General features: G+C 40.2%; 2 protein-coding genes across 2 annotated transcripts in view; one reads left to right on the top strand and one right to left on the bottom strand.

Moving 5' to 3' along the window:
- The first annotated feature begins 694 nt into the window (after positions 1-694).
- On the top strand, positions 695-11,497 carry TLR2 (toll like receptor 2). The gene is given in 3 exon segments (XM_030312885.1): positions 695-976; positions 8,968-9,661; positions 9,664-11,497. Coding segments are annotated over 2 exon segments (2,352 nt in total). The 5' UTR covers positions 695-976; positions 8,968-8,988; the 3' UTR covers positions 11,343-11,497.
- Positions 11,498-15,590: 4,093 nt separating this feature from the next.
- Positions 15,591-21,518, bottom strand: part of RNF175 (ring finger protein 175) — a 48,286-nt gene continuing 42,358 nt past the window's right edge. The window contains 5 exon segments of the mRNA XM_030312884.1: positions 15,591-16,374; positions 18,513-18,546; positions 18,549-18,572; positions 18,575-18,611; positions 19,377-19,383. Coding sequence (XP_030168744.1) covers positions 16,254-16,374; positions 18,513-18,546; positions 18,549-18,572; positions 18,575-18,611; positions 19,377-19,383 — 223 coding nt within the window. The 3' untranslated portion in view covers positions 15,591-16,253.

Here is a 21,518-nt window from a genome sequence, read left to right as displayed (position 1 = left end):
TCTGCCCCTCCCCCGTTCATGCTCTGTCTCTCTCTGTCCCAAAAATAAATAAACGTTGAAAAAAAAATTAAAAAAAAATAAAATGTGCTCTATGAATATTATTAAGGCAGCTTAATTTTTAAAAGGTAATTTGTTTCCCTTATGAACATTCTTCACTAGTTTCTGCGGCAAGGAAAAAAACCTAAGTCTTTGTTTTTCAATTACTTTGAGAGGTGGTGATGGAACTGAGCATGGTTAGAATTTGGATTCAAAATCCTTTGGAGCCCCACATCTTTCATGAGAAGAGTAGGGACGGGAAATAGGTGCTACAGTCAGTGCACCACCAGGGGCTGCCCCAGGATTTAAAACAAAAAATGTCCTTATCTGCTCCTCAGGCAAAATTTCCTATGTTGATCTAGATAGTGACTGGTGAGAGCTATTTTACTATAAGAGAGTATAGACTTGCTGGTGGAAGTGGACCCTGGAGATACAAATTGTTGAGGGGGGGGGGATAGGCACGAATTGGGGCTCCCAAGGATGGACAGGAACGGAGAAGTGGAATTTAAAGACGGTGTGCTTCTGGGTAACGCGAGGCTCTGAATGCCAAAGCTTCTGGATGATACTACTTGGGTAACTGGCTACTGGGATTGCGAAATCTTCCTCTGTGCTTCGGGAATTCCCACGCGGGGGCCGCTACCAATCTCGGTTCTGTTTTCCCTCCCAGCGCCCTCATCGGACTCGGGCCGCCTCGGGTGGGCCGCAACCTCAGTCGAGGTCACCTGAAGCAGCCTGGGGACAAAGGCGGCCGCGACGGCGCGCGGACCCACGGCTTCTCCTCCGCTGCGCGGCGGTGTGCTCAGCGACAGAAGGTTCCCGCACCCGGCGAGAACGCGCGCTCGCCGCGCGCACGTTTCCTTTCGCTCCCGGCCTCGGCCCAGGCGCGTCGCATCCGGAGGCCGCCAGGAGACGCGGCCCGGGGGTCTCCGCCATCTCCCGGGTACGTCGGGCCTTTCTTGCCGCGCCCGAGAGCGCGCTCTGCTGGCGTCCTCGCTCCTCAGCCCTCCGCCGGGGTGCGCCGGGGATCCCTGCTTCCCTTTCGGTTGCACACGGGGCTCTAGGACGCCGACGCTCCCGCGGCCCCAGCCTGCGCGCCACCCTCCACTCCGAGCCCTGACGACGAGGGTCAGGTAAGGGCTTTCAGACGGCACGCGTGCTTCCCGCTGGTGGTTTGTCTGCGCTCCTGGGTTACTGCAGGGACCTAACTTCCAAAATTGGATTTCCATCACTGTGGCTGAGAAGTGGGAAAAGTTCAGGACTCAGGATTTGCCTGGGACTCTCGCTCACTAACCCCGAGCCCGGCTTCACGCGCCCTCCGTGTTCTAACATCCTTAAAAGATCTGAGTTATGTCTCTGATGAGAAAATAATTTAGAGCATTTAAGCTTAGACGAGTTCTTTAAAGAATGCCCTGAAGTTCTCCTTCTAAGCTCTCCAAATTCTGGAAATGAGAACTTGTGTTTAGAACTTAGCCGCAAGACAGGATAGTGTTTTTACTGTTTTTGTTTGTTTTTTAGGGAGGGAGGGGGAGAGAGAGAGAGAGAGAGAGAGAGGGAGAGAAATTGATTGATTGTTCAAGTATAAACAAACAGCTCAGCTGGCTGAGATGATACTAATCTTGCAGAAGAAGGTCCTGTTTGCAGTGTTACTAAGAACTTTACCAGAAAGCAAGTGATAGATAGGATGGCCTGACTTGAAAGTAAAGAGAAAAAAAAAAAAAAAAGGAAATGGCAATCATCCTATTTTGACTTGTTCACCATTATTTTAAGTTTCTTCCTCTTCTAAGCGGAGAACATTTGCATCTTTAAACTTTTTATGATGCTCTTATTTTACGAAAATTGTCACAAGTTTGCAGCATGTTTTATAAGTTTCTAAGCTATCGGTTAATTTTTTGTATCGTTTCCCTTAAGAATTTGGCTTGGTTGGTTAAATAGTAATTGAGCATGATTTTATGGTATAGGGCATTGTGGGTGTGACCTCCTTACAAAGATCTAGTAATAAATGTAAGTTGTATTTACTTCTTATAAATAAGAGGCTTGCTTGTTAAAATTGTTTTCCTCCACAATAGCATTTAAAATTTACATTCCTTTTTCCTCATACCAAAAGCCATGCTTGAGTTTTTGAATGCTATCTTCTTTCTTATCAATTATTAAATTTAAAAAAATGCAACCATAGTTTCTTGCTGCCTACTCTTAACGGGTTTATTTTCCATATTGCTGAAGAACATGTTTTTGGGTCCTTCTTTCAATGATGGAGTATAGATAAAGATTCTTTTTTGGTTTTTAGGTTTTGAATGTCTGAAAATGTGTATCTCACCTTTACTCTTAAATGATAATTTAAATGGGTACTGACAGGTAGATTGGCAGGTATGTCTTCTCTGCCCTTTGAGGATATTATTCCATTGTTTTCAGGCTGGGTGAGGAATTTATACTCTTTAAGAAAATGCTTAGGCTTTATTATTACTTAATATCATTATTTATTAATTCAATACACAACTTACTGATTTATTATTTTATTGTTATTCTTTATTATTTTTAATTATTCTTTATTATTTTAAATTTTTATTCTTTTTTTATTCTTTATTTTTTTTATTGGGGAATCAATATGCATTTCTAATTTGGGAACTTATTTTTTTTATTCAATTCCCCCAAATTTTTATTCTGTCTTTTAATATTTTGATCCACACCAGTGTATGTGGCAGGCCTGGAGTTCTGATTTTTTAGAGGAGGTTTCTAGAAGGCTGGCTTCATCCAGGGCCAGAGGGCAGAGATTTCTGAGATCCTTATTCACATAAGGTATAGCCTTTTCCCTGCCAGGGGCTTAATGGAGAGTGTGCTTTCAATTCTCAACTGAGCCTGGGGCCCTGGGGCCCTTCTCCACTCCTGCTTTACTCAGCCATTATAGCCCTCACCCTGAAGTGGGTATCTGGTTGTGGTTTCTCTGGGGACAACAGGGCTTCAACTTCCTCTCAATTCTGCTTCTGCAGATGTGAACAGCAGAAGTTGCCTGTAATGCCAGGCTTACTTGTCAGACTGCCATCTTTTCCTGGGTCTTGGGCCAGTGATTCCTCACCACTCTGTCCATTTTCTGAATTCTTTGTTTTTTTTTAAGCTTTTTTATTTATTTACTTATTTATTTAGAGAGTGGGGGAGAGGCAGAAAGAGAGAGGGAGAAGAATCCCAAGCAGGGATTCGCACTGCCAGCACAGAGCCTGATGTGGGGCTTGAACTCACGAACCCTGAGATTGTGACCTGAGCTGAAACTAAGAGACAGATGCTTAACTGACTGAGCCACCCAGGCGCCCCAATTTTCTGAATTCTTTAAGCAGATGATTTTATGCTTTATCCAGACCCACAACTCTCATTAGATATGACTCCACTCGGTCTAACTTTAGCCATTGCTTTTCCCTTTCTCCATGTCTTACTCTGAGGAGCTCTCTGCCCCATGCTGTAATGTATAGAGGAAATGAGAGGAATAGAAGTGACTGTGATCTTCAGTGTCAAGTTGTTAATGGTAGTTTTAGCATCATCAGTAATTATTATTTGTTGAGAACCCACCATACAATAGGTGCCATATAATACTTGTATGAAATAGCCCAAGATCTCAGCTCGTATGAATTTTACATTTTAGAGACAAAAGGCTAGGACAAATTTAGAATAGATGTATTTGACCTTTAAATCTTAGCCGAAAACTAGTATAGATTTCTTAAGATTTGTGCTATTTATTACAAAATGGAAAAAAATCAAGTAAATTTTCGTTGCCCAGTACAGTTATACTAAGATGATTTTTTTTTCAATAACTAATTAAGCAGAAAGACAATGGAATAAATACAGTACCAAACAGTAATCTCATCTCATCTTAACCACCATCAGTTTTAGAGGTGGGTACGATACTAGATCTTTATAGGTTAGTTTAGTCTTTATAGGCTAGCTTCCATTGCCGCTGTTTTTGCTCCTCTCATATTCATTATCTTGCTTCCTTTAGTACCTGCTTGTTTTTTATTGTGTACTGGACATTCAACTTGAAACACTGTTTGTAGAAAGAAACTTGAGGCCTAGGATAACGTTACTGTCTTCTGGAGAAAATTCTCCTTTGCTTGTGCAGGTACCTGTGAGCACTAGCTATTCCAGAAATCATCTTAATCCATTTTCAGAGACTAAGAATGTCTGAGCCATCCAGATAAATCAGAGCTGTGCTACAAGCTACGTGAGGGCTTGGTTTCCTCTACTTCAGCCTTACCTTTCCATCCATGATTGGCCTAGACCTTCACCTTTAACTCCCTGCCCTTCAAGCCTGTTAGAAGTGCTATGCAGCCTATCATATGCTTACCGTGTTCAAGGTGATGAAAGACAAGATTCAAAATTTTGGCAGAGAGCTGGAAACTACAAAAAATGACATAGCAGATGGGGAAAAGAATCTAACAGAAATTAAATAAATGAAAATAGCAATAACCAAACATTTAAAAGCAGTGGATGGATTTAACGGTAGATTAAACACAGCTGAAGAAAGAAGAATAAGCTAGAAAATAGACTAGAAGAAAATTTCAAGACTGAAACTTGAAGAGGCAAAATATGGAAAGAACAGCAGAGGAAAAACCATGGAAAATATAGCTAACATAGTGCTTAGATGAAAATTTATGGTCTTAAATGAATATATTAGAATGAAGAATGACTGAAAATTAATGAGTAAGCATCTACCTTAAGAAATTAGAGGGGCGCTGTAGCTCTGTCGGTTAAGCGTCCGACTTAGGCTCAGGTCATGAACTCACAGTTCGTGGGTTCCAGCCCCGCGTCAGGCTCTGTGCTGACAGCTCAGAGCCTGGAGCCTGCTTCGGATTCTGGTGTTTCCCTCTCTCTCTCTGCCCCTCCCTGGCTCGCACTCTGTCTCTCTCTGTCTCTCAAAAATGAATAAACATTAAAAAAAAAAAAAGAAATTAGAATAAGAAGAATAAAATAAAATCTAGAGAAAGCAGAAGGAAGGAAATAGTATTAGAAGAATAGAAATTAGTGAAATAGAAAAGAAATAGAGGATCTATAAACTGAGAAGCTGGTTTTTGAAAACGTTTGTAAAGAATGATAAACCCCAGACAGGACAATAAAAAAAGCTGGCACCAATTACTCATCTAAGGAATGAAATAGGGAACCTCACTATAGGTCTTACAAACATTAAAATAGTAAGAGGATGATATAAGTAGCTGTGTCCATATATTTGCATAATTAAACGAAAACAACAAATTCCTTGAAAAACACAACTTATCAAAGCTGAAAGATGAATAAAAAGAAAATCTGGATAGTTCTGTAGCTGTTAAGCATATTTAATATATTTCACAAAAACAAGAAAAATGTACAAATAATAACAAAAACTGCAGTCTTAGAAGCTGGCATTGGTGAAAGGAGAGGAAAGGAAATGTGTAGGGTGATTTTACTTCTGAATATACTTTCAAAAATTCTAAGGAAATATTAGTAAATAAATATATCCAGTAGAATATAAAAAGGGTAATATATCCAGACTAACTTGGATTTCTTCTAAAACTGCAACATTGTCTTAACACTAAATCAATTAATGTAATCACCAGTATTAACACAGTAAAGGAGGTAATTCATGTTATTATCTCAGTAGATACAGGAAGAGAAAAAAGAATTTGATAAGATTCAACATTCAGTAATCAAGAAAACAAGGTAAAGGTATACTGATTGGAAAAAAGAAAAAACATTATTATATCTGAGTGATGTGATTGTGTACATAGAAGATAAAAATCTACAAACTGGAATTACTAAATCAATTTAGCAGGGTTAATTAGTGCATGGTAAATACATAAAATTTAATTGAAATAAATATATACCACACATAAGTATGTATTATTGTTTTTAAAGCTTAGAAGATCTCAAATGCCTGGGAATAAATATCACAAAATATGCTCAAGACCTCTGTGCAGAAAACCGTAAGATATTATTATGATAAATTAAAGAAAAACCTAAATAAATGGAAAGATGTATCCTGCTCATGGATTGAAAGATTCATCATTGTAACAATGTCAGTAATTCCCAAATTGACCTACAGATTCATAGTATTGCCATTTAAAATAAACAAGTTTTGTTTTTGAAACGGATAAGATGATTCTGTAATTTATAAGAATATGCAAAATGCCAAGATTAACCAAGCCTCATTTGAAGAAAAACAATAAGCAGGAAGGGCTTGCGCCCCACCCCACCTCCCTCCAGGATATTAAGTTATGTTATACACTGAATGTAGTGATACCAGTACAAGGATAAGACAAACAGACATTGGATCAGAATAGAGAACACTGAAACACACTCACCCCTATGAGGACATGCGATTGTTGACAAAAGTAATATTGTTGACTGTCTCCCCAAAGTGATCTTTTTAAAAATGGTGCTGGGTCAATTGAATATCCATTTTGGAAATGAAATGGATCCTGTCTGCTACCTCAAATATTAATCCCATGTGGTTTATAGGCCTATGAAAGGCAAAGCAATAAAGATTTAGAAAATAATAAAGAGAATATCTTCATGATAATGTAAAAAATATTTTTTAAACAGGACACAAAAATTACTACAAAGAAACAGAACAGAAAATTTAAGAACATCTGTTTATCAGAAGATTCCACCACGCAAGAAGGAAAGCGGCAGAGTGGAAGAAGATACAGGCATACTTTGTTTTATTGCACTTGGCTTTGTTGCACTTTGCAGATAGTGTGTTTTTTACAAATGTGTCTTGTAACCCTGCATTGAGCAAGTCTGTCACTGCCATTTTTCCAACAGCATTTGCTCACTTTGTGTCTCTGTGGTACATTTTGGTAATTCTGGCAATATTATATTCAATATTGTTATTATATTCATTATGTTGATCTGTGCTCAGTGATTATGACTCACTGAAATCTCAGATGATGGTTAGCATTCTTCAGCAATGAGCATTTAAAAATTTGTTACTATTTTTTTATGCTTATTTATTTTTGAGAGAGAGAGAAACACAAACACAGTGCAAGTGGGGGAGGGCAGAGAGAGAGAGAGGGAGACACAGAATCCGTAGCAGGCTCCAGGCTCTGAACTGTCAGCATAGAGCCCTACGCAGGGTTCGAACACATGAACTGTGAGATCATGACCTGAGCCAAAGTCGAACACTTAATTGACTGAGCCACCCTGGTGCCCCTAGCAATAAGCATTTTTAAATGAGGTATGTACTTTTTTTTTTTTTTTTTAGACCTTGCATACTTAACAGACTACTGTGTAGTATGAACATAGCTTTTATATGCACTGGGAAACTAGAGAATTCACTTCAATGGCTGCATTGTGATAGTCACTTTATTATGGCAGAACTTCACCTGCAGTATCTCTGAGGAATGCTTGTATTTGTAACATATGTATCTTCCTTCCATTTCCAGAGTATATATCTTTATTTATATATAATTTAATATTTATAATAATTATTATAATAGTGACAATCCAATAGAAAACAGTAGGCCAAAAACTGAAACAGGCACATTACAAATGAGGATTCCAAATGATCATATGCAAAGGTGTTCAGGTTCATTATTAGTCCAGGAAATGAAATTTAGACTCGGATGAGATTACACCGCTTACCAGAATAGCTGAAGTTAAAAAGACTGGCAGTGCAAAGTGGTGGCAAGAGAGAGGGCAGTTGGAACTGTCATATGGTGCTGATGGGCATGCAAATTATGGGTTATCCATATTATGAAATGCTGTGATCCATTGGGAAAAAATCAGAAACGTCTGTATATATGGATGGAAAAAGATGTCAAGCCATATTGTAAGGTGAGAAGTGAAAATCCAGAATAAGTATGCACAGTATGGCCCCATTTATCTAAAAGAGACAGGAGGGGATGCCGAGCAGTTGCACTGGTGTGGCCGTAAAAAATCTGGCAGCAACAGCTATTAAATTTCCCAGCCAAGTGTGTATTAACATTATTTATATTTTAATTCTCTGTACCTATAAGTTATATAGGCCTAGGGCCTTCGTAATCTCTCAGATTCTGTGCATGTGGGAAATTAGTTTTACCCACAAAAAGTTTTCTTCTTGGGGTTAGATTTTTAAAATTGTTTTGTAGAGCTAATGTAGTGAGCAGAGGAGTACAGACAGCAGGAACGAGAGAGCCGAATAGAGCCAAAGAGGGATATAGGACCCAGGAGGTGGGCAGAAAGACAGTGCTGGATTCACGGTTGTAAACTAGCAGTGGGAGAGAGTGTGCAGACAGCTTTACTCCCCCCACATCCAGGCTGGAGCACTACTTTCTGCACTTACTTTTCTGCAAGGAAGAGAAGGTTCCGATGGTCTGATTGTCCCTCAGCCCAGCAAACCGCCTCGCTCTGCCTGGGGTCCCCAGCATCCCTCCTGTCTGCTAGGAGTAGGTGAAGCATGGGAGCACAGGACCTTTTTCTTTCGGTGAAAGACCATGCTACCCGCTGGAGCTGCAGTCAGTGAACCCTGTTCCAGTGAGAGCTGCAGGCGGGCTCTGTGAGATCCCTAACTCCCAGCGGGCATTGAGGCAGGGAAGAGGCATGCTTAAATACAAGAAGGCTTGAAGTGCGTGAGTAGGTGATTGTAAATCCATAGGGTTAATTAAGCTTCGCTCGTATTAAACCTGCTTGCTTGTTCATTCCTCCATTCATTCATTGACTCATTCTTTCAGCTCATGCATAGTGAGTCTTGCTCTGTACTCCCAGATGGTATTGGATCTTGAGGTCATGGCACAGTGGCAGAATGTCTGTGTTGGTGTTGCTGGATGTAGCAGCAACATATCCCCATTCATACATTCCATTTGCCGCTCTGTTATTTCCAGGTAGCTCTGTGTGTGCGTGCGCATGTGCCTTATACCTTACAAAACATTTCTCAAGAACTGGAATCATGATATACTGTCAAACACAGTCACTCATTTGAACCTCTTTTATTTGTAGGTTGAATTACTGGACTGGACAATGTCACGTGTTTTGTGGACAGTATGGGTCTTGGGGGCTGTAACCAGCCTCTCCAAGGAAGTGGCCCCTCATCAGACTTCTCTGTCCTGTGACTCCACGGGCGTCTGCGAGGGCCACTCCAGATCTTTAAACTCCATCCCTTCAGGACTCACGGCGGCTGTGAGAAGCCTTGACCTCTCCAACAATGAGATCACCTACATTGGCAACAGTGACCTGCAGGGCTGTGTGAACCTCAGGGCTCTGAGGCTGGAGTCTAATGAAATTAACACGATAGAGGAAGATTCTTTTTTTTCCCTGGGGAGTCTCGAACATTTGGACTTATCCTATAATCACATATCTAATTTATCATCCTTGTGGTTCAGGCCCCTTTCTTCCTTGAAGTTCTTAAACTTGCTGGGAAATCCTTACAAATCACTTGGGCAAACACCTCTTTTTTCTCAGCTCACAACTTTGCGAATTCTGAAAGTGGGAAATATTTACAGTTTCACTGCGATTCAGGAAAAGGATTTTGCTGGGCTGACTTTTCTTGAGGAACTTGAGATTGATGCTTCAAATCTCCAGAAGTATGAGCCAGAGAGTTTGAAGTCCATTCAGAACATCAGCCATCTGGCCCTTCGTATGAAACAGCCTGATTTGCTGCTGGAGATTTTTGTAGATCTTTTAAGTTCTGTGGAACATTGGAACTGAGAGATACTCATTTGAACACTTTACATTTTTCAAAAGCATCCATCAATGAAACAAATACGTCGATTAAAAAGTGGACGTTTAGAAACGTGAAAATCACTGATGGAAGTTTTAGCGAACTTGTAAAACTGTTGAATTATGTTTCTGGAGTGTTAGAAGTAGAGTTTGAGGACTGTACTCTCCATGGGCTTGGTGACTTTGACGTATCTGACATGGGCAAAATTGGAAGTGTAGATGGGATAGAGACATTAACAGTACGGAGGTTGGTCATTCCATACTTCTACTCGTTTCGTGATCTGAGTAGTGTGTATTCACTTACAGAAAGAGTTAAAAGAGTCACAGTAGAAAGCAGTAAGGTGTTTCTGGTTCCTTGTTTACTTTCACAACATTTAAAATCATTAGAATATTTGGATCTCAGTGACAATTTAATGGTTGAAGAATACTTGAGAAATGCAGCCTGTGAGCATGCCTGGCCCCTCCTACAAACCTTAATTTTAAGGCAAAATCGTTTGAAATCATTAGAAAAAACCGGAGAAACTTTGCTTACTCTGAAAAACTTGATTAACCTTGATATTAGTAAGAACAGTTATCTTTCTATGCCTGAAACTTGTCAGTGGCCAGAAAAGTTGAAATATTTGAACTTATCCAACACCAGAATATACAGCTTAACCCGATGCATCCCCTGGACACTGGAAATTTTAGATATTAGCAATAACAATCTCGATTCATTTTCTCTGACTTTGCCACAACTCAAAGAACTTTATATTTCCAGAAATAAGTTGAAGACTCTACCAGATGGCTCCTTCTTACCCACGTTACAGGTCATGAGAATCAGCAGAAATGCAATAAACACTTTCTCTAAGGAGCAACTTGATTCTTTTCAAAGACTGACGACTTTGGAAGCTGGCGGCAACAATTTCATTTGCTCCTGTGAATTCCTGTCTTTCACGCGGGAGCAGCAAGCACTGGCCCAGATCCTGACCGACTGGCCACACAATTACCTGTGTGACTCTCCATTCTATGTGCGGGGCCAGCGGGTTCAGGACACCCATCTCCCAGCTTCTGAATGCCACAGGGCAGCTCTGGTGTCTGCCGTGTGCTGTGTCCTTTTCTTGTTGATCCTGCTCACGGGGGTTCTGTGCCACCGTTTCCACGGGCTGTGGTACCTGAAAATGATGTGGGCTTGGCTCCAGGCCAAAAGGAAGCCCAGGAAAGCTCCCCAACGGGACCTCTGTTATGACGCCTTTGTGTCTTACAGCGAGCGGGATTCCCACTGGGTGGAGAACCTTATGGTCCAGGAGCTGGAGCACTTCGACCCTCCCTTCAAGTTGTGTCTTCACAAGCGGGACTTCATTCCCGGCAAATGGATTATCGACAACATCATCGACTCCATCGAGAAGAGCCACAAAACCATCTTTGTGCTTTCTGAAAACTTTGTGAAGAGTGAGTGGTGCAAGTACGAGCTGGACTTCTCCCACTTCCGTCTGTTTGATGAGAACAACGATGCTGTCATTCTCATTCTTCTGGAGCCCATTGAGAAAAAGGCCATCCCCCAGCGTTTCTGTAAGCTGCGGAAGATAATGAACACCAAGACCTACCTGGAGTGGCCCACAGACGAAGCTCAGCAGGAAGGGTTTTGGTTAAACTTGAGAACTGCAATAAAGTCCTAGGTTCCTTCATTAAAGGCCAGTCTTGGTCTGGTGGTGGTCTTTATATCACTAGTTGTAGCTCAGTCCATTCTGACAGTTATAGGTGGACCACATAAATGCACTGTCATTTGAAGGCTTGCTTACTAAAACCACTAAAACTGTTCATATTTTGTCTAGAGTGCTGGTTGTTTTAAATGTTTTATTATTATTTTGGGGGGGGTGGGGAGGGCTGGGAGAGAGGGAGAGAGGATCCCAAGCAGGCTCTGTGCTGTCAGCACAGAGCCCAATGTGGGGCTCAAACTCACAAACTGTGAGATCATGACCTGAGCTGAAATCAAGACTCGGACGCTTAACTGACTGAGCTGCCCAGGTGCCTCTAGAGTGCTGTTTTATAAAAACTACCAGATTAAAAATTAAATGTTCTTGGCTTTTTATTAATCCTATGAGATGATCATGATCTGAGTCCATTATCGACATCTGAATTATCTGTAGCAATTGGTTTAGTTCATTAGGAAATAGCACGAAGGAACAGATTTCCCATGAATGTGTTGGTCAGTTTTCTGCAAGGATACTCATGCATGTCTGCAGATGGCATTCTCTACCCCACCTAGCTGTTTCCTCACTGTGTGACTGCTCTCAAGAACAAGAAGGCAAAAGGTTGGTGCACTCAGCCAAACTTGTTGCTGTTCCTAGAAAGAAGTGCCTTGAGTCCGCATTAAACTTTACAGTATGCAAAGTACCTAGATGGTGTATTTTCACATGAACTGGGTCTGTCTTTCTGGGTGTTTGATAGGTTTCTCCAGTCATAGTTACTTGAGAAAGTGTATATAACACAATATACAGTAAATTGTGGCTTCCCATGAAAATGAAACTAATGAAGTACAGTTGACCTAGAACAAGGCAGGGCTTAGGGGCAGTGATGTACCCCCTCCCTCTGCACACTCAAACATCTGTGTGTGTAACTTTTGACTTCCCAAACCTTAACTACTAGTCGTCTACTGTTGACTGGAAGCCTTACTGATAACATAAGCAGCCAATTAACACACAGATTGTATGTTATATATATTATTGTATGTGGTATTCTTACACTAAAGTCAGCCAGAGAAAAGAACATCTTATTAAGAAAACCATACATCTGAGCATAAGTAGACCCATGCAGTTTTAACCTGTGTTGTTCAAGGGTCAAGTGTGAATGAAATACTTAGTTTAGAAGACCACGAAGGAAGCCTCCCACATCCCTGACTCTAATCTTCCTTCAGCCTTTACCTCTGGGTGAAGTTCTGAGTAGTGTCTAGTTACTCTGGCTCTCGGTCCCTGTCTTCTCATCCATTTCTCCTGCAGCATCTTGCTTTTTTCTTCTGAAAAAGTCTTGTTTCTGATTCTAAAAAAGGCTCTCTTTTCCTCTGAACATTTACAAAAGCACATGTGAAGTAAGTAGATCTTTAAACAAGTATATGCCTAGCAATTCCTCAGCGTGACTCAAAAAATATTTGATACACAATAATTTAAAAGATAGATACTACTTCCATATGTTAATTTTATAAGCTAGAGTTAATACTACATTGCATTTAATGCAATGAAATAAATTAAGCTAAGAACTATTTGCTGATTCGACACACATTTCTTAAGTTGAAACCACATGTGAAAGGAAGCTAACCTCCTCTGACCTGCTCAGTTCTTTTTTTTTTTTTTTTTTTTAATGTTTATTTATTTTGAGAGAAGGTGAGCACGGGAGGGGCAGAGAGAGAGGGCGAGAAAGAGAATCCCAAGCAGGCTCTGCACTGTCCGCACAGAGCCCCATGTGGGGCTCTGACTCACAAACTGTGAGATCATGACCCGAATAGAAATGACCGAGTAGAAATGACCTGACCTGCTTAGTTCTCAGCCAGGACTGGGTTCGTGTGCTTCATTGAGCTCTGGAGTCAGAAAACCTGGTCAGTAGATGCATATCTTTGGGCAAGTCACTTAACCTGTCTCCAAATATTCTCCTGCCCTTAGAATAGGACCAGTAATATCTACATCAAAGGGTATGATGTAGGTCTGAATGTACAGCAAGGTAAGTAAACCAATGAGTGCATGCCCCTTGGTTCCCACTCCCTCTGGAGGGGTGAGGGGGGCAAGAGGACCAAACCTCTGAGAACGGGAACCATGGATGTTTGCATGGGGTAATAGGGATGCTGGTAGTGGATGTTAGCTATTATTTTTTTCCCCAAGAAGTGACTCATCTTACAGATTATAGTTTATAAATGTGTATTTTTCTCTTATGGGTACTAGCAGTGATACAAGGGACCCTGTTTGTTTTTGTTTTGTTTTGTTTTGTTTTTGTAGAAAAATATCCCAGAGAAATAAATTCATGAAGTGCATAGCAGATTTTAGGCCTGGGGAAACTCACAGTGTTTCTTCTCTCTCATAACAACTCCTGGGAAGTATAAAGGAGGAAACAGTAGCTAGTCTAAGAAAAAAATGGACAAATTCAGGAGAAGGAAACTTGAGATGCTACAGAAACCAAAGGCAATTATGGACTATTTGCTTTACTTCTCTATGTCCTCCATTAAGTACAATGTTAATTATCATGAGAACCAGATAAATTTAACATGGACTTGGTCTGTAGATTTAATTTCAGTAATTTAAACAGCAATAGAAATAGCTCCATGGTTAATTGCTAGATTTGAAGTAATATAAAAATAATCTTTATTTTCCTCATCGCAAATGTTAAACATGTTCACTGTAGAAATTTTGGACACGAGGTAAAAGCATAGAAAGAATGAATCCACTCTTCCCCCTTCACCTTGGGATGACCACTGGTAACTGTGTAGTGTATAGCTCTCCATAATTTTTTCAACGTATATATACATATTCAAAAAATTGGGATTAGGTTTTCAATGCCTAAACTATGAAGGGAATGGCATCTTTATTGTTTTGTGTCAGATTGTTTAGTGATTATCCAACATTTCTGAACTCTGAGGGTCATTTAGAATTCTATGCAGACACATACGGTTTACTCTCCCTGAGTTGCAAAGGGTTCTAAAGGCTATCCTCCTGCAGCTGTTCATAAAAGATAAATGGGAAATGCATCAGAGGTCAATTTAAGGGCTCCTTTTATAGAAGAAAACACTTTAAGGTAGTGCTTTATCCAACAGTGACGTGTTTTTATTTGTCAATAGACTATAAGCTCAGGAATCTTGTTTTCTCTCCTTAATTGTTGCCCATGCCTGGTATGGAATAAGCATTGAATTAATGAAATATTTGCTGAATTGGGAAATAAATCAGAGTTCAATCTAATAATCTGGATGGTGAGTCAATCATAATACTGAAGCATTGGGAAGTTTCAAGAAGGAAAATTACCAACAGGTAGAAAAAATCTGAGTGTGAGTTTTTTCATTATGGTTGTGATAGAACTTTGAATAGCATTAAGAACATGGCCTATGTTTTTGACAGTAGGTGTGTTTCCTTCTACTTCATACAAGTATAATGTCTTCAAGTGTGCAGAGTAGATGTCTGATATGTGTGTGGTGGTCGCTGTTCAACAACTCACCAGCAATTTAAAACAAAATAATTTGGGGAGTCTATCGTTCTTGAGTTAATTCTTTTGGACAGTTCTTTCCTATTCCATTAATTTTACCCCCTCCTGCTGGATTAATTCATTCTTTCAGCAAATAATTACTGAGTGCCTATTATATCCAGCCAGTGCTCCAAGTGCTGGAGATACAACAGGGAACTAAATAGATAAAATTCTCTGCCTTCCTGGAAGGGGAGACAAACAATAACAAACAAATGTATGGTATGATTTCAGGTGTTGATAAGTGCTATGAAGAAAATAAAAGCAGAGTACAGCAACAGTGATGGTGTGTGCGCGTGTGTGTGTGCATGCGTGCATGTGAACAGAGTGGCACAAAAGAAGAGAGTGGTTTTCCTCCACTTTAATGCAACCCTTGGATGGGTCAAGTGCACTTGGCAGGCCCAGGAAACGCAGTGCAGCTCAGGCCCTTTGAATGGGCTGGGCTGTGGCACCTAGTGCTAGACATTTTGGGAATAATGCCCTCTACACAGAGGCCTTTATGGTGCCAAAGCTGCAGTAATCTCCTTGAACTGTAGATTACTTAACAACTCTGCCTACGTCCTTGAAGATGTTGAACTGGTTAGAAGATACCAGTTGTAACTAAATGTTGTATGTAAGAAGTACATTATCAGCCAAATTAGAGGTAGGATGTCCATGGCGGGTGCTAACAAATGGGCTGCATGCATCAATTAGAAAATGATCACAAGGGGAAAGATGCAAAGTGTGCTCTATTTGTTTATTCTGTTGTTCATGTTAAAACCAAACACAAACAGAGGCCAGACTTGAAAACTCCTTCAGTGGACAAAACCAGGTTAGTCATACAAGCAAAGCTTAATTTAGCTTACTTTGCAGGACAAGCAAAGCTAACTTGACCGAGATCACTTCTTGCTTACACCTCTGAAAATCATAAGCAAAACTTAAATTGTTCTCCCCAAATTGAGATGAGGTGATCACTAACCAATTCCCTTTCATTTAAGAAAATTCCCGTATTGTAACCAGTCACCATGAAGAATAAACAGTCACTGCCTCCACACTATATGAGCTGCTTTATAACATATAGCTCTGAGCCTCATTCTTTGTTTTGGTCTGAGTGCTCCTGGTTTGCAAACTATCTTTTAGATGTGTGCACAATAAATTTTACTAATTGCTACTTCACAGATTCATTGGTTTCACCTTTGGTTTTTTTCTGAACTTTTGACATTCAGCTTCTCTCTAAATTCTTTCCACATAGACTGCTTAGGTAAGGCTCAGTTCTCTAAACTCTTGGGATCACCTCTGAAATTAAAAAAAAGAACATCGATATTAAGTGTAGGATCAAGGATTTAAAAATATTTCAACATGCAACACATTGCTTCTGGAGTGAGTCTGCTGTACTATTCCAGCCCTAGTGAATAATTAATGCCTTGAACTATTCCAATCACCACAGGTTGCCAGGCCACCAAATAACGAAGCCAATCCAGGATTTGTCCATATAAAAAGTGTGTGCGCTCCCAGCTAAATCTCAGTTAAGGAGGTTGCTCTATATACAGTCAAGTAGCACAAATATTCATGAATATCATTTGCAAATGTAATCAACAATGCAATGAGTATTTCCTTTCCTCTTAATTCTGTATGCTCATTTAAAAGCCCCTTATGTGATTTTTATAGCATTTGATTATCATTGTTATTTACATTACACCAAATTTCCAACAATAAAACAGATTACAATAAAATCTCAAACTATAAAACAACAAAAGGCAAGGGTCATATACTAACAGAGAAAGGAAGAGGAAGATGACGACACTGGAAACCAAGGATCATGGAAACTTCCTTAAGTGAGCCAAAACAGCCTTCGGCACTGTATTGAAAAGAAAACCATCACAGATAAGATATGCTTTTTTCCGGTTTCTTTGATAATTGTGCTAAGGGGATGTAATTAACACATAATATCTCTAATAGCAATGTTACATACATAAAGGCAATATTCCCCAAGAAGCTTTTCCTTTTACTGACTCTCAATAAAAGGAGTACATGTAATATTCAAAAGCTTATTCTCTCAAGACTGTATGGAGTAACCGATGGTCCTTTGTTATTTAAATGAGCATTTAAGGTGACATTTATGATCATATTATCACCAACATTATAACAAAGCTGCATATATTTTAGTTTTATAAGTTGTTAACCAAAAGCAGTTTGGGACTTGGTTTCCTCCTATCAGAAGGGAACTTCAGAGACAGCGGATGCACTGGAAGGAGGGGGGAGCATCACACACCAGAGGGAGCTGGTGGCCACAGAGGTGCTCTCTTGCTGTGGCATGGCCCTGAGACAAAAAGATGCTCCCTCCTCTGCTGCCCTAATTGCAAATCTTTTCCTTGATTTGCAGTCATCAGAGAGGTGTGGGCATTGCCCCTGGCAGCATTGTTAAAACTCTACATTCAGGGTTGGTAAAGAGTAGGGGGAGAGGGGCAACAAGGGAGGTGTCTCCTTCAGCACTGTAAAATTTAGGTGACTGGTACACAGAAAGTCTGGAAAGGCTGTCTCGTATGAGGAGAGACAGTACTTGGCAGGTTGATGCCAACTCTCAATGTTTGCTGCTGAAGGTGGGGCTATGTTTCAATCCCACTTACCCCCTGGAAGAGATATACAGTAAAACCTTGGACTGTGAGTAGCTTGTTCTGTGAGTGTTCCGCAAGATGAGCAAACATTTCTAATAAGTTTTAGCTTGATAAACGAGCATGTCTTGCAATACAAGTAGTACGTGACACTGAACGTGACATGATCACAACTGAGCCAATGGTTCTTGAAATTCACTTTGATATACAAGTGGTTTGGATTAAAGCATGTTCCAGAATGAATTATGCTTGCAAACTAAGGTTTTACCGTATTATGGTCTGAGCCAGTGGGGTTGAGGACTAAGTCTTTGTGGTCAGCTCTGGATGGGGCCACTGAGGCTTCTGTGGCCTCAGTTGGAGAACCTTGGTGTCTATAAAATCCTAGCTGCTGCCATAAGCTGTCTGTAGTTCCTCATTTTCTTTCAATATTATTATCACTAGGGTTTACGCCTAAGACAAGATGAGGCATGGCAAGGAATTTAAAAGACCAAATCCAGGGGAAATAACCTTACTCATTCTGGAAATAATAAACTATAGTATATCTTAAAATACTTTTCTATATACTAGTTCACATTTGGGGATTTTAAAATTTCCTTTCCAGTCTATATATTTATATACCCACCCACTCATCCCATCCACCCATTACCTGTCATCCAACTATCTGCCTACCTATCCATCCATCCACCACCACCCACCCATCCATCCATCATCTATTTATATAGCTATCATCTATCTATCTAATCCTTCCATATATTTACCCATCTCTTTGCAATATCCCATCACATTCCCACTAAAGCCCTTATAGTAGAATACATGGACTATAAAGAGATAATGTATCTTTTTTGGCATTTAATTCCTAGCCAGAGTAGTAACATAGGCACAGGGGAGAAAAGAGACTAGTAAGTCATTTTGAAATAGACATGGGAAAACAAAGCTTTCAGCTAAAACTGTAATGAAGATAATGAATGTTTAGATTTAAGAATACATTACCAGAACATTTACATAATATCTCACACTTTTTTTTTTTTTTTTAAAGGATACGGGTTACTGATCATCCTCTTCAAATCAACCTTCTTTTGCAGTAAGGGCAAGTCTGCTTTTACCAACTATACACCAACCTCGGATGCAGAATCGTGAAAGCTTAAGCATCTCGTTAGGGAAGTTTCTAAATAGTAAGAGGCAAGGTCTGCTTCATGATGGCATAATGGAAATGATCCCATCTGCAGGATGAAGTAGAGGGTGAGAATGGAGGTGAGTCATGACTGACTGTGCACATCACTCTCAGGAAGATTCTGTAGGCCAATGGAACCCCAGGACTGTGAGCTTGCAGTCAGAGCTGTAACAGCTTTAGGAACTTGCGAGGTTTACATAGCTTCTTGGCCTTACCTGTTCTTCTTGCTGCACTAGATTCTCCCAAGAATTAAATTAGATAAAGAATATGAAAGTGCTTTTTTTACAGCAATATTTAACATCACACTGTATTAATACATCTCCTTGCCTCGCTAATTGTGTGTTTCTCATAGATTACCATAGTGTTTCCTTGTTCTATGTTTGTGCCTACTCATTACTACTACGTAATCACACTTGTCTTAGGCACCTAGACAAGCTTAAGTTACTTGTAGTCCTAAACCATAAGTTTATGGAGATTTCTATTGGCTTTATGAGTCTTAAGTTTTTTTTTTGTTACTGATAAGAAGGCATTATTTTTAATAGAATATAACCTAATAAAATCTGAAACACTAGGCATTTACAATTCATTTGTATATATTTCCCTGTCTGGAGAGTTTGGCCCTTTGCCCCAAAGTTGAGAGCAACCCTGTCTTTTTCCCACAATTGCTCCCATTAGATGCTCCTATCACACTGTAGCACGACATCTATGTATATCCATGTCTTCTCCTGGACCACATGAAACCTGTGGACAGGTCTCATTCTTCCCTGTCCTTAGCACCTGATGCAGTGCCTAAGTGCCTATTTATTAAATAAATATTGAGTGAATCACGCAAAACCAACTACTTTTGCAGATATATTTTCTCAGGTTCCACAACATTGCAGATTTGGGCAAAATGAGTAACAGTAATGAGATCCATTCCTATTATTTATTTATTTTTACAATTGTTGATCCCAAGTGTAGCTTTCTGAATCAAAATCAAACGATTTTCTGACTAGCCTGCCTACATGTCCATGTGAACAGCAATGATGTAGCAGTCTCCTCCCTAATAAATGGGAGTGTAGAGCAGTCAAGACCATGTGTATAATTCCTCAATATTAGATGTGTATGTAACTAAGAGTTTCCACTATTGTACGTTTTTGGAATTGGGTCATTTTTGCAAAGGCTTGGATTAACATTAAAGTGGTGTATTATAGCAAGATTTTAATAAAATTTTTTTTAATGTTTACTTTTGAGAGAGAGAGACAGCATGAGAAAGAAAGAGAGAGAGAGAGAGAGAGAGAGGGAGAGAGAGAGTGAATGAGTGGGAGAGGGGCAGAGAGAGGGAAGACACAGAATCCATAGCAGGCTCCAGGCTTCAAGCTGTCAGCACAGAGCCTGATGCAGGGACTTGAACCTATGAACCACAAGACCGTGACCTGAGCCAAAGTCGGAAGCTTAAACTGACTGAGCCACACCAGGTGCAACATTATAACAAGATTTTAAACCCAAACCCTTGCAGCCCTTTATTCAAAAGGGCTGGAGTATGGCTCATCTTCCAGATAGGTATAGAGTTCAGGAGTCATAGAGCCAATATTGAAATGTCCACGTCCTCTTAATATCCTGTCTCATCTTTAAATCTCGATCCTGAAAAGTCTCCAAGCTGGCAGAGTTGCTGGAGAGCAATACTCAGATTCCTTCCCCTGCCCCACCTTGTTAATATGACTCACGTTCACCCACTCCTTGCTAATATGATTCATGCTAAAATGGGCCATTAACAGTACTCCCTGCAAAGCAAATTTAAAAGTGACTACATTTTAGATACATATGCCCACATGCACAACAATCCTAAGGGGTTTTAAAGGTGGAGAGAGAAAATATTTCCACTTGCAAATGGCATAAGGGGCTCTGTTCCAACACTTGAAAAGTAAATCGTATTTAAAACTAGGACCAGACTTGGAAGGATAGTTTTTTGGGAAAGGTATCACACTGGAAAACCACCATAGAACTCCATATGGATATTTTGTGTTTCTTACCTTAAAATGGTAAGGCTTAAACGTCAGGAGTAAGGTCTCCTATTGCATTTCAGATGCATTTACTCCATTTTTTAACTCTCAGGATTGAATAAATGGAATCTGTCCAGATTAAACAGAACGAGTTCATAGGCACTGCACATCTAGAGTATTACTGAGTTAGGTGGGCCTTCAGAGGCAAAAGACAGATGGTTTAACCAGCTCATAATGCCAGAGGGTTGAACTGAGTACAGTTGGTATTGTACTATAAAATAAAGATAAATGATACCTTCTTTTCCCCTATATTTAGGAGAGAATTAAATACTGATTGTCGGCCAATTCAAACACAACTTTGGTATCCAGAGTTACATATTCCGGACTCTTGATCTAGATCTTTCCATATGTTGAGGTCTTCCTCAACGGTTATTGGAATTCCCAGAGAATGCTGGTTTCCAGGCCCAGGCTTGTCTGCATCCTAACACCTAAAGATCTATCAGCATTCAGGGCAGACCTCGCAGACAGGAGGAAGCCACATGGTTCAAAAACTAGATGCTCAAGTTTTTGGTCCCTCCTTTGTAGTCCGCGGTGTCCTGCTGCCTGTGGCGTTATCTTCTTTCCAAGACCAGAGCTGATAGCTGGTTGACCTGCTATCACTGTTGACACAAGTTCCTAGGATTATTTCTAGGCAAAGCATACTTTGTTGTTTTCAGTCCCTGTGAGATTCAGAGGCTCCACCTGGACAGTTCTGAGTTCCTCTGGAACCTGAAACTCCACTTTTTCTCACCCCCACACCTTTTTCTCCCATGTTCTTCTGGCTATCTGTTCACGTACGGCTTTGCCAACTTTCCCAGCCAGTATCTTGGGCAGATGCTACATACAGCCTTTCTC

The sequence above is a fragment of the Lynx canadensis genome, chromosome B1 (genome assembly GCF_007474595.2).
Source record: "Lynx canadensis isolate LIC74 chromosome B1, mLynCan4.pri.v2, whole genome shotgun sequence".
NCBI classification, from domain to species: Eukaryota; Metazoa; Chordata; class Mammalia; order Carnivora; family Felidae; genus Lynx; species Lynx canadensis.
This window is presented reverse-complemented; position numbering and strand designations above follow the sequence as displayed.